Source organism: Vipera ursinii, assembly GCF_947247035.1.
Source record: "Vipera ursinii genome assembly, chromosome: 2".
Lineage (NCBI taxonomy): Eukaryota > Metazoa > Chordata > Lepidosauria > Squamata > Viperidae > Vipera > Vipera ursinii.
This window is the reverse complement of record NC_139513.1, coordinates 176,260,866-176,273,416: the sequence shown is the minus strand read 5'-3', so window position 1 is coordinate 176,273,416 and position 12,551 is coordinate 176,260,866. Positions and strand designations below refer to the sequence as shown.

At 49.3% G+C, this 12,551-nt stretch overlaps 1 protein-coding gene across 1 annotated transcript in view; it reads left to right on the top strand.

Moving 5' to 3' along the window:
• The window catches only part of LOC310635553 (venom factor-like), a 156,409-nt gene that overhangs the window by 47,172 nt on the left and 96,686 nt on the right, over window positions 1–12,551 (top strand). The window contains exons 11-16 of the mRNA XM_083354609.1: window positions 2,410–2,556; window positions 3,623–3,832; window positions 3,955–4,149; window positions 4,365–4,526; window positions 4,626–4,755; window positions 11,205–11,279. Of these exons, the coding sequence (XP_083210735.1) occupies window positions 2,410–2,556; window positions 3,623–3,832; window positions 3,955–4,149; window positions 4,365–4,526; window positions 4,626–4,755; window positions 11,205–11,279 (919 nt within the window). The remainder of the gene's footprint in view (window positions 1–2,409; window positions 2,557–3,622; window positions 3,833–3,954; window positions 4,150–4,364; window positions 4,527–4,625; window positions 4,756–11,204; window positions 11,280–12,551) is intronic.

Below are 12,551 nucleotides of genomic sequence, written 5' to 3'. Positions count from 1 at the left end.
TACGGTCCCATGGTGTTCATTGGTTGGACGTGCGGGGTCTTTCCGATGGCTGTCTTCATACGCCAATACCTCCCAGGAGACCTCTGCTACATTCATGTCAGGCTTGGCGATGATCTTTTTTTGGAGACGTTCGTCTCTCAGCCCTATGGCGATTTGGTCCCAGATCCGGTCTTCTAAGTCCGGGAATCGGCAACTTCGCGTGGCATGCTGGACTCCTGCGATGAAGTCGTTTGCAGATTCATCCGGCCGCTGGCGTCGGTGAGCGAACTGCACTCTCCAATATAGCTCTGAGCGGGCCGGCATAAAATGTTTGTCGAGTCTGTCGGTGAGCTCGGCGTAGGGCACCTCCGCGATCGGTGTCGGGCTGAACAGCCCTACGGCGGCGTCATAGACTGGTGGCCCGTTTATGTACAGGAGGGCTGCCGCTTTCGCTCGGTTGGCAGTAATTTTACTAACCAAGAGGAATCCCTCGACCTGCCCCAGATGTGACTCCCAACGCTCTGGGTGGCGGGTGTCAAATTCTCTGATGTGTCCGAAGTTGGCCATGCTGTCTAGGTCTGATAATCCGCTCCGCCGTGGAAGTTATAACTTCCAAGTGACTCAGCCGCGACTCGCTCGGATGGCCGGGAACTCTCTTCCCTGGCCATGACTTCAGCTCGGCGAAGCGGATCCCACCTTCGTTGCCAGTGAAGTGGCTGACAGACCACTCAGAGACAGCGGGCTTAACATCAACAGGTTTATTCCGAATCGGGCAAACAGGTGTTAGGCTTCGTTCTTTTATAGCCGGCAGCCGGCCGGCTAGTCCAATCAGCAGCCGTTCTTCTCCCGCCAGGATTCTGGAGCCAATCCGCTGTAGGCTGTGTTTGACAGCTCCTTCGTCCACGTGGCTAGGGTGCGTGCGTGGTTCCGTGCTTGTGTTGACAGCGGAGAGCTGTCAACTGGCTGCGCCTGCGCCTTCGCTTGGGGAGGTTTTGAAAGCTGTCAAAACTCCCGCGTGTTCGGCTGTCATGGTGTTTACCTCATGAATACTACAACTGCTTTAACTATTTAACGTTAACAATCTTACATATAATACATGCTTGCTCTCCTTAGCCAAGTTGTTCATAACGGGTACGAGGGCAAAGTCAGAGGGAGGCCCACTCCCTCTCCACGGGAGGAGACCTGGCTTTGTATCCAAAGCTTCCTTAGCAATAGGATGGCAGACCACCAGGATAGGCCAGGAAGAGGGGGCAAGGGGATGGTGAAAGGGCAACAGGGCAAGACTAAGGCAGGACTTCCCTCAAACCCTCCCTTTCTTTCCTTCCTTCCTTCCTTCCTTCCTTCCTTCCTTCCTTCCTTCCTTCCTTCCTTCCTTCCTTCCTTCCTTCCTTCCTTCCTTCCTGAACAGAGTGGTGGGAAAATATTTGAGATGAGGGAGGAAGAAAAACAGGCAAGAAACGCAGCTGGGGTGGTGTCACCCTTTGTGAGGAATGAAGAAATGCACCATTGCCTGGAAGTGGCCAGCATATGGCCCTCGCCTACTTACATATCCGGCCTGGTGGGCTCTGGGGGAGGGGATGCCATGAGCAGCATGAGAGTCGATGTTACCTGCGCAATGCTGCCCAGCCTCCAGCCTGCTTGGTTTCGGCAGGCAGTGGGGCGGTCTTCTCCCAGCACTGAGAGGCTGAGCCAGGAGGTGCAAAGTGCAATGCCACCCAGCCCCCAGCCTGCCTGGTTTTGGCAGGCAGCAAGACGCTCTCCTCACAGTGCTGAGAGGCTGAGCCAGGTGGCATGAATCTGAAGAGAAGTGCAATGCTGCCTAGCCCCTAGCCTGCCCAAAGTAGGCAGGGCCATGTGCTGGCCACTTTCAGGTGATGGTGCATCTCTTCATTCCTCACAAAGGGTGATACCTCCCCAGCGTGCACCCAGGGGGCAGGGTCGACACACCAGGGGCTGGTCCCTTGCTGTTTCCAGACAGCCTTGTGGAGCTAAGACTGAATGTGTTTCAGCATAGATGGCCACCATGAAATTGTACATTGGCTCCCTGCCGGCCGGGGCCAGGGCCAAGACAGCGGGCGCCATTCCCTCACTGTTTCCAGGATGGCTTCGAGGGCCACATGAAACCACTTTGCAGGCCAGATCTGGCCCCCAGGCCTTGTGTTTGACATGTCTGTTGTAGAGGATTGATTGGTTAGTTGGTATTGGAACACTGGATGATTTGCTGTAATGTATGTGCATAGAATTTACAGGAATTTAGTGACAAAAAGCTTTAGTAAATCAATTTATGATCTGTCTGAAGTCTCTGTGAGTGAGTTGGGCAGCCATATAAATCTTTTAAATAAATAATAAATAAACAAGCAAACAAATTGATTTAGATTTGGAGGAAGCTGCCATGTTCTGTGCTGAATCACCCCTTCTGGATTGTTTTAGGTGTATGTTACCAACCCCGATGGCTCACCAGCTGCCGATGTACCCGTGGTATCAGAGTCCATTCATTCTGAGGGAACCACTTTGAGCGATGGGACTGCTAAGCTCATCCTGAACACACCCCTGAACAATCAAAGCCTATTCATCACTGTAAGTCATTCTGACATTCTGTTAAGTTCCACTCAGTGCACTGATGAGAGGGGACGTCATAAGGAGGTGGATTCCCAGGAGGGAGGGGTGCATTCCAGAGGAGTAAGAGGCAACTCAGTCTGGATGCTTTGTGTGAGAGAAAGAGGGTGAAGACAACATCTCCCTAATAGTTCTCAGAGTATATTGTAAATACAGATTGTAGACTCTTCAGTCTGGCAAGATTTTGTCTATAAGTTTGAAAGCAATAAAAAATTCAATTTGGAAGAAGTGTTGTTTTTGGTTTTGGGCCTGACATCTATGTTGGAATGTAGGACCATCACATCCTGTGTACAAATTGTGCTCCATCTAATGGAGCCACATGAAGAGAGGGTTGTCAATTGCCAGTTACAAAGAAAGCAAAGGAGATACAGTGTCAGTAACATAAGCTCACCCGCTTTGCACATGTAGAGTCAGACTCTGAGAGCAGAGACAGAACATACACTTGTGACAGAACTAACCCTAACCCAGCAGACATATGCATATATTTCATAAATTTTAAATATTAACGTTTTTTCCTGGGAGCCCTAAGTGGAATTCCATACAAGGGCATCTTGGATGCCAGCAGAACTCTGCTGTAACTCAAGAGGGAACGAGTGATGAAATGTCTATCTCTTTGCTGGGATGCAAATTCTGTTTTTATGCACTTTTGCAGGAGAGCACACACAGGTATGAAAGACAAAGCAAGAAAGTATTTGCTGTGAAGCCTCTATGCACATTGTGTGACTGGAGAGTTATCTTGGCTAGGAACGGACATGAATATATTATGTATGCCTGTTAGTGTAAGGGAGATCATTGTAACTAGGATGATATCTGTATATTTGGGACTATTGCTGTCAGGTTGAGTGTAATACGATGACAGCTTTCCTTCATCTTCTTTTCTTTTTACAAGGATCACTAGATAATGTAATAGTCAACTAATCAACTAATTCTTTCAAGAGCCTTCATGTGGATGTCATTAAGTGCCAGCCTTAAAAGGAGTTGTAGTTTCTTCCTGATTAGGTTAATGCTCCATATTTACCCTGCTTAGGTTAAAACCAACCATAGAAAACTCCGAAGAGAACGCCAGGCAACAAAGTCCATGACAGCCACAGCCTACCAAACTCAGGGAGGATCTGGAAACTATCTTCATATAGCCATTACATCTACAGAGATTAAGCCTGGAGATAACTTACCTGTCAGTTTCAATGTGAGGGGCAATCCAAATTTGGTGAACCAGATCCAATATTTCACATACCTCGTAAGTATTACAGACCTGGAAAAAATCCAGGAGTTGCTTTTAATTTTTATTGTAGCCTTGAAGCCACTGGCTTAACCTATCATTTCTAACCTTTCCATTAATCAGTATTTGTTCACCCTCAGATCTTGACCAAAGGGAAGATCTTCAAGGCTGGCAGGCAACCCAGGGGCCCTGGGCAGAATCTGGTGACCATAACTCTGCGTATCACTCCAGACCTCATCCCTTCCTTCCGTTTTGTGGCTTACTACCAAGTGGGGAACAGTGAAATTGTGGCAGACTCTGTCTGGGTGGATGTGAAGGATACCTGCATGGGAACGGTAAGTCAGTCTTCCCAGTGCCTCTCTTAGCAATGATGCAAACCCCCTTATTAGAGCTGCATCAGAAGTGCATAAACTTATTTTAAAGCATTTTAATAGTATTTTCCCCAAAACATTTCTTTCAGTTTGGATAGAGAACGCCAACTATTTTTCCTTGAACTGGCAATTTTTATGTCTGTTAAAGTACTGAACTATTCTTTGTTTTGTTTAAATAGTTGATTGTGAAAGGAGCATCTTCCAGAGATGATCGGATACAAAAGCCAGGAGCTGCCATGAAAATCAAATTGGAAGGGGATCCAGGTGCTCGGGTCGGTCTTGTGGCTGTGGACAAAGCAGTATATGTTCTGAATGATAAATACAAGATTAGCCAAACTAAGGTAAGGCCAGAAATTCCTTGACTTACAAGAATTCACCTTTCAAGACTTTTCCAAATTACAATACTGAAGAGGAACATTTTTTTCTATGATGTGCACTAGATATGGGACACAATAGAGAAGAGTGACTTTGGCTGTACAGCTGGCAGCGGCCAGAATAATCTGGGTGTGTTTGAAGATGCTGGACTGGCCCTGATAACCAGCACTAGTCTCAAGACCAAACAGAGATCAGGTATTTTGGGGATGGATGCTAACATCTGGGAGATGGCAGAGGTTTTCTTTTAGAAGCCAAGAGAAGAGCATTTGGCATCATGTGGGAATCAAAACACAAGGGCCAAAGCAAATAATCAAGTTACTTGGTTGAGATGGGCAGTTTAGAAATTAAACAAACAAACAAATAAGCAAGCAAGCAAAATGTATTGTTATCAGTGTGCACTGGAGGAACTTTCTCCAGAAAAGAGTAGGAGTAACTCCAGCAGACAAAAGGATTCACTCCTATTTATACATTTCAGAAAGGAAGAGAAAATGGTAAGTCATACATATGCAGAAGTAATAGATGATGTATGCATAAATATTCATAATTAACAAACCCCATATTATTTCTACATTCAAGAAAGAATGATTGTCTTAATAAAAGAAACAGATCAGTTTGGTTGCCATAGAAACCTTGGTCAGGCTTACTGAGAACCAGGCACTTCAAGGTTGTCTTTTTCACATGCCAATTAGCACACGTTCCTTTTATGTTTCTCTTTTGCTAAAATGTCCCACTCCTCTAAGGATTCTTTTTTCCTCGCACCTGAAAAGTATGTTTCAGCATCTCAAGTGCAGAATATTGGCCTTTGGGTTCTTGAACTGCATGCAACGGTTCCAGCGTCTTCCACCAAGTGATTACTCAAATAGTAGGACAAATTCCAGATCGCTGTTTCTAACGGTGGTTCTAGAAGAGAGAGTTATAGTGCAGGCATCCTACTTTATTCCTACAGTTTTAGGAGGGGGTCCACTCTCATCTTCTGCTGGTATTTTCCTGCTTTTTCCCATCATTTGTGGTGTTTCAAGGGGCAAAAAAGAGTCCAGTAAAACATGAAACAGCTGGACATGCTCTTTGACTTCTTCCACTGTGAGCCTTTCAGCTCAGGCCCAATGAAGAGCTGAGTATGCCTTCCACCTTACTGCAGCTTCCCAGTGCAATATATTCAAAGACATAATGACAGCTGTCATAGGCCGCTTTTACGCGGCCGCACTGACAGCTGTCAAGTGACTACGCACGCGCAGCCGCTCACGCGGCCCACAAGTACACGCGGCCGTTTGACAGCTGTCAAACGGCGCGCATGCGCGTTACAACTAGAACTGTCAACCCGCGGCTAGCCCTCAGCGGCAGCCGCAAGCTGTCAAAGTTGGCGCATGCGCAGTAGCGGCGGCTAGCTGTCAAAACGCCGGCCGCCCACCAAAACGAGCTGACAGGATTCCCTCCCTGGCTAACCCACTAGCGTTGTCGCTGGGGAGATTCTGCCCTGACAGCTGACCGATTGGCCCCCTGTTCTTGGCGGGAAGAACACGCCCAGCTGATTCGCTGTCACGTTTGACAGCTGCCTATATAAGGCATGTGTTCCCCTGTTCTGTTGTCCGGGCTGACTAAATAAACCTGTTAAACGAAGACGCGTCTCCCTCGTCCTTCCTGCCGTCAATTCACCTGGCGACGAGGATGGGATCCCGGTACTAGCTGAAGTCACGGCCCTGGAAGTCGCTGTCCGGTCAACGCTGAAGCCACTAGCTAAGTCACCGACCGGACCAGCTAACCATCCGGGCGCCCTAAGTACCGTGGACCCAGCATGGCGAACCTAGGACATGTGAGGGAGTTCGACGTCCGGCACCCCGAAGGATGGGAGTCGCATTGGGGCCAGGTTGAGGGGTACCTCCTCGTAAATAAAATCACGGAGGACCGCCACAAGGCTGCCGCGCTCCTGTGCCTCAGCGGGCCGGCAGTTTATGACATCGCTGTTGGCCTCTGCAGCCCGGACCCAGTCGCCACTATACCGTACGCCGAGCTCACTGACCGCCTCAGCAAGCACTTCATGCCAAGGCGGTCGGAGCTGTATTGGCGACTCTACTTCGCCCGACGAAAGCAGCAACCAGGTGAAACCTCCACCGCTTTCATCGCGGCCGTCAGACACGCCACCCGCAAGTGCCACTTCCCCGACCTGGAGGACCGAATTCGCGATCAGGTCATCGCCGGTCTCCAAAACGCGCGCCTGCAGAGGAAGCTTGTGGCAAGGCCCACAATGGACCTCGCAGAGCTCACTCTAGAAATAATGGCGTACGAGGACAGCCATCGCGAAGAGACTGAGGCGTTTGGAGAAAACTCGGGCACCACCGTCCATCAAGCCCGGGAGCTTGACCAAGGACCCTCGGAGCCTAACTCCGGGGTCGATGAAATTCCTTCCCGTTTCAACCGGATGGTCGCCGGCCGGGAGAGGAACCGCAACCAAGACCGACAGACAGCCCCCAACGCGAAGAAAACGCCGACTAATGCCAGGGCGAAGTGTGCAAGCTGCGGCGGGAGCCATGCCAGAGCTACCTGCAGGTTCAGAAACGCGAAGTGCCACGGCTGTGGCAAGACCGGCCACATCCGATCAGCTTGTCGCAGCCTAAACCGGGAGACCCTCCACGACCTTGATGAGATCCCTGCAGGTAGGAGCACCCCTCCCCGCCCTCCCCCGGGGGTTGTAGGGTCCGTATGCTCCCTAACAAAAGCTCCCACTAACAACATCCCCAGAGCCAAAGTAAGAACGTGGGTCAAAATTCAGGGAATCCCCTGTGAAATGGAGGTTGACTCAGGATCCTCCGTTTCCATCCTGTCAGGGGACACCCTCCAGAGAATAGCCAACAGAATAAATCACCGCATCCCCATTCAACCCTCCAGGGTCATGCTGGCAGATTTTCAAGGGGCGCAGATAGATTTAAAGGGACAGGCCGTTCTGAAAGTAGAATTTAAAAAATTCTCAGGCCACTTAACAGCCCAAATAACTAAGCAACCAAGAACTAGCTTAATCGGGTTAGATTGGTTTGAGGCATTAGGCATTCGCCTCGAAGGGACAAACCGCATCCACACCAATTCTTTAGAAAACATCTGCAAAAACTTTGCGGATGTGTTTGACGGCTCGCTGGGCAAATACAACGGCCCCCCCATCGACCTCAAGTTCAAACTGGAGGTCGGACCAATTAGAATTAAAGCCAGGAAAGTTCCCTTCGCCCTAAAACCAAAAATAGACAGGGAATTAGACCGCTTGCTCAAATTAGGAGTCCTAGAACCCACGGACAGCGGAACTTGGGAAACCCCCATAGTGACACCTGTCAAACCCAACGGGGAAGTGAGAATCTGCGCGGACTATAAAGCGACCCTCAACCGCGCACTCAATCCCCACGCATACCCAGTCCCATCAGTGAGAGATGTCCTCTCAGAAATAGGGTCTGGCTCCATTTTTGCCAAATTAGACTTGGCACATGCTTTCCTGCAACTCCCTGTAACCAGGGAAACCGCAGAAGCCCAAACCATAGTGACGCACAGAGGGGCGTTCAAAGTGAACCGCCTCCAATTTGGCATCTCCGTGGCGCCTGGCATATTCCAGGAAGTCATGGAACGAACCCTCAAAGGCATCCCTGGAGTCTGCCCGTACTTTGATGACGTCCTCATCGCGGGCGACTCCACCCACTCACTAGCAACCAGGCTGCACGAAGTCCTCACAAGGTTCCGAGCAGCTGGATTAAAATTAAAACGTGAGAAGTGCTCCATTGGAGTACCCTCCGCAGACTTCCTGGGGTACAAAATAGACGGCAAAGGCATTCACCCCACCAATGCAAAAATAAAAGCAATACAAGCCGCACCCCCCCAAAAAAATAAAACGGAGCTCCAGGCATTCCTGGGGCTCCTAAACTTTTATCACTCATTTTTGCCCGGAAAAGCCACAATAGCGGAACCACTCCATAGACTCCTGGACAAAGGAGCCCCCTGGCAGTGGACCCCACTTCATAACGACAGTTTCAAACAGCTAAAACAATTACTCTCTAGCGATACAACCATATCGCATTACAACGAAACCAAACCACTATGCATCGCTTGCGATGCTTCACCTTATGGCATCGGGGCAGTCCTCAGCCACTCCCTTAACGATGGCACGCAAGCACCAATCGCATACTACTCTAGGACACTTTCAAAAACTGAGCGCAACTATGCGCAAATAGATAAGGAAGCCCTGGCTATAGTAGCTGGAATTAAGAAATTCCATGATTACCTCTACGGCAGACCTTTTAAAATCTATACTGATCACAAACCTCTCCTGGGCATATTCACATGGGACCGCCAAACCCCGCAAATTTTGTCCCCGCGAATGCTTCGCTGGACGACATTCCTATCTGCTTACTCTTATCAACTAATCTACAAGCCTGGAAAGGAAATGTCCCATGCAGACGGCCTCAGCAGGCTCCCACTGCCTCAAATAGACCCTGACCCAGCCCCAGCCGGCCAAGTCCTGGCCATTCAAGAACTCGCAGAATGCCCAGTAACAGCAAAAGACATCGCACACGCCACAACCAGGGATCCCACCCTCAGCAGGGTACTCTCATGGGTCACATCAGGATGGCAAGCATCCTGCCCCTGCCCCCCCATCCAACCATATTTTGCAAAACGACACGAGCTTTCAACACATCTAGGCTGCATCCTCTGGGGGTGCAGAGTAATAGTCCCTTCATGCCACAGGACCAGGGTTCTCCAAACACTACATGAAGGTCACCCTGGCATTTCAAAAATGAAGGCCCTGGCACGCAGTTATGTCTGGTGGCCATCCTTAGACAGGGACATCGAGCAGCATGTAGCCGGCTGCTATCTCTGCCAGCAAACCAGACCCTCCCCTCCACACGCCCCAGTTCACAAATGGGAAATCACTTCCAATCCTTGGTCCCGCATCCACCTCGATTATGCAGGACCATTCCAGGGACAAACCTTTTTAATCATTGTAGATAGTTACTCTAAATGGCTGGAGGTTCTCCCGGTTTCAAGCACCACGTCAGAGGCCACCATTCAAGCATTAAGGGGAGTCTTTGCCACCCACGGTCTTCCAGATGTCATAATTACTGACAACGGACCTCAATTTACCTCCCGTGACTTCCAGATCTTCACGAGGAGGAACTGTATTAGACACGCAACATCGGCCCCGTTCCACCCGTCCAGTAATGGCCTCGCAGAGGTCATGGTGAAGACCACCAAGGACTCTCTGCGCAGAATGATCGTCGGAAACTGGCACCGTCGACTCGCCCGCTTCCTCCTCGCACACCACACCACTCCCGTGTCCACCACCGGAAAATCTCCAGCAGAACTAAGATGGGGTCGCCGACTGGTCTCTCGACTTGACAGACTGCACCCAGACAGGCCAGTGGCCGAAAAGACCAACAGCTTGCCACACAAAACATTCACTAAGGGACAAAATGTCTGGGCCCGAAATTATGGGTGAAGGGATAAATGGACCCAGGGGGTGGTTCTCGATCAAACCGGCCCCCTGTCATACACCATCAACGTGGGCGGGGGACTCACATTTAGGAGGCACGCAGACCAGCTTCGCCCCCGGTCACCCCCCAACACCACCACGCCAGAAGTGGCGGCAGAAAATTTTGAACCCCCCAGCACCAACTACCCGGAAGATATCCCTTGCCATACAGACCCTCCGCCCATTTCCCCCGAAGAGGCCCCCGAAACCATAGAAGAACCTGCACCCCGCAGATCCACTCGTCAGAAGAGGCCGCCAGCATACTTATCGGATTTTGAATGGGCCGGAAGTTCGCCAAACAGTTCCAACTCCAGTTGAAAGTTTACTCCAAGTTATGTGTTCAGTTCAAGGGGGGGGGAAAAGGGGTGCAATATATTCAAAGACATAATGACAGCTGTCATAGGCCGCTTTTACGCGGCCGCACTGACAGCTGTCAAGTGACTACGCACGCGCAGCCGCTCACGCGGCCCACAAGTACACGCGGCCGTTTGACAGCTGTCAAACGGCGCGCATGCGCGTTACAACTAGAACTGTCAACCCGCGGCTAGCCCTCAGCGGCAGCCGCAAGCTGTCAAAGTTGGCGCATGCGCAGTAGCGGCGGCTAGCTGTCAAAACGCCGGCCGCCCGCCAAAACGAGCTGACGGGATTCCCTCCCTGGCTAACCCGCTAGCGTTGTCGCTGGGGAGATTCTGCCCTGACAGCTGACCGATTGGCCCCCTGTTCTTGGCGGGAAGAACACGCCCAGCTGATTCGCTGTCACGTTTGACAGCTGCCTATATAAGGCATGTGTTCCCCTGTTCTGTTGTCCGGGCTGACTAAATAAACCTGTTAAACGAAGACGCGTCTCCCTCGTCCTTCCTGCCGTCAATTCACCCAGCACTAAAGTGAACTTTCCGTGAGCTGCTTTGGGTCTATTAGATATAGATGATAGATCCAAATAACACAATAATCTGTAATTAAGGCTTCAGATTGCATTTCCAGCCTGTTTTAAATGGGAGGAAGTCCCACAGAAGGCAGCAGAACTCCCTGACTCCCTTACTGTAAGCCCATTTGTAAAGCTAATCGCCACAGGAATTAGCGCTGAACGTTATCTTCTTACTTTAAAGAATAATTGTTCCTACCTCTTCTCCCCTGCCTGGTTCAGATGCAAAGTGTCCTCAGCCTGCAAATCGGAGGCGTCGCCGCTCTGTTGTGCTGCTTGACAGCAAGGCAAGCAAAGGTATGTGACCAATAATGAAGTTTCTGGTAACAGAATAAAACTGCAGTCCATTTGCATTTATTGAATCAATTGGGAAATGGATAAAGGAACGGAGGAAGACTACCCCTCTTTCTCTTCTTTCTCAAGCAAAATGGTAGAAAGTTAACAATCTCTATTAAATAGGATCATTCTTACCTTATCGATAACCTTGAGTGCTTGAATTCTGAGTGCAGTGGGTGGGTGGGGGGTACTTAAATGGACCACTATTTTAATGTAGAATATAACTGGTTCCAGCTAAAAAGCTACGTTTTACACAGAAAAGTTTTAAGCGTTGCTTTTTGAGGGTTCTTGGATGGCAGCACTGATCAAGAATTGTTCTTGGTGAGGAGGAAGTGAGCAATGGCCAGTGAACTACAAGCAGCCCCCAAAGCAGGAACATCTGTGGGGATGCCTGTGTACCAACGTGGCAGTTCCAAATGGACAATCAATGCTCTGCCCCTTTTATTTGTATGGGGCTGCAGTCATTCCCTCCCTAAAGACATCCATGCCCCACAGCCTTTTTTGCAACTTATGAATCTTCAGGACCACAAAAAACAACAGCAGAACCACCCAAAACTGAAGTATGGTGTCCTCATAACTGAAGTAGGGTGTCCTTTGTTTCAGGAGAAAACAAAGAATAAATGTGTTTCATCGTATAGTAAGCTTAAAACAGAGATCATGGATTAATACATGCAACTAAAAGGGCCACATTTAAAATAGAGAAAAAATGTACTGAAAATTCTGCATCCCCTGCTCTGGTGATGGAATTAATTATTTGCATTATATTAAAAATTGACAAAACAAACATTTGGCTGTACCTAGAGGATCAGTGAACTACCTGTGAATTTAGTGGCCAGAATTTAGTGCGGGAAGAAATTTTATGCATGCAGGTGTTGAACTGCAAGCCTTCAGACAGCATTCAGTCCACAGAAGCCTTGGGGGTTAAACACTAAAAACCTCCAAAAGTTCTTTTCCTATAATTATTTTTACCTGTTATGCGAGGAGGGGAATTTTGTTGAAGACATATCTTTAAAATAATTGTGTTTTTACTTTTAATTACATTGAAATGCAAACCAAATGAAATGAATTGGATTTCACCTTGGTTACCAGGTAGTTTTTAGGAGCATGTCCCCACCCCCACTCCCTGCCTGCCATTCAAAGGCCAAGGGGAGCCCTGAGCCTGGAAGACGTTGCCCAGGGTCAGTGCAGAACAACCAGCACTGTAAGAAGCTGGCCATGCCTCTCAGCTACAAA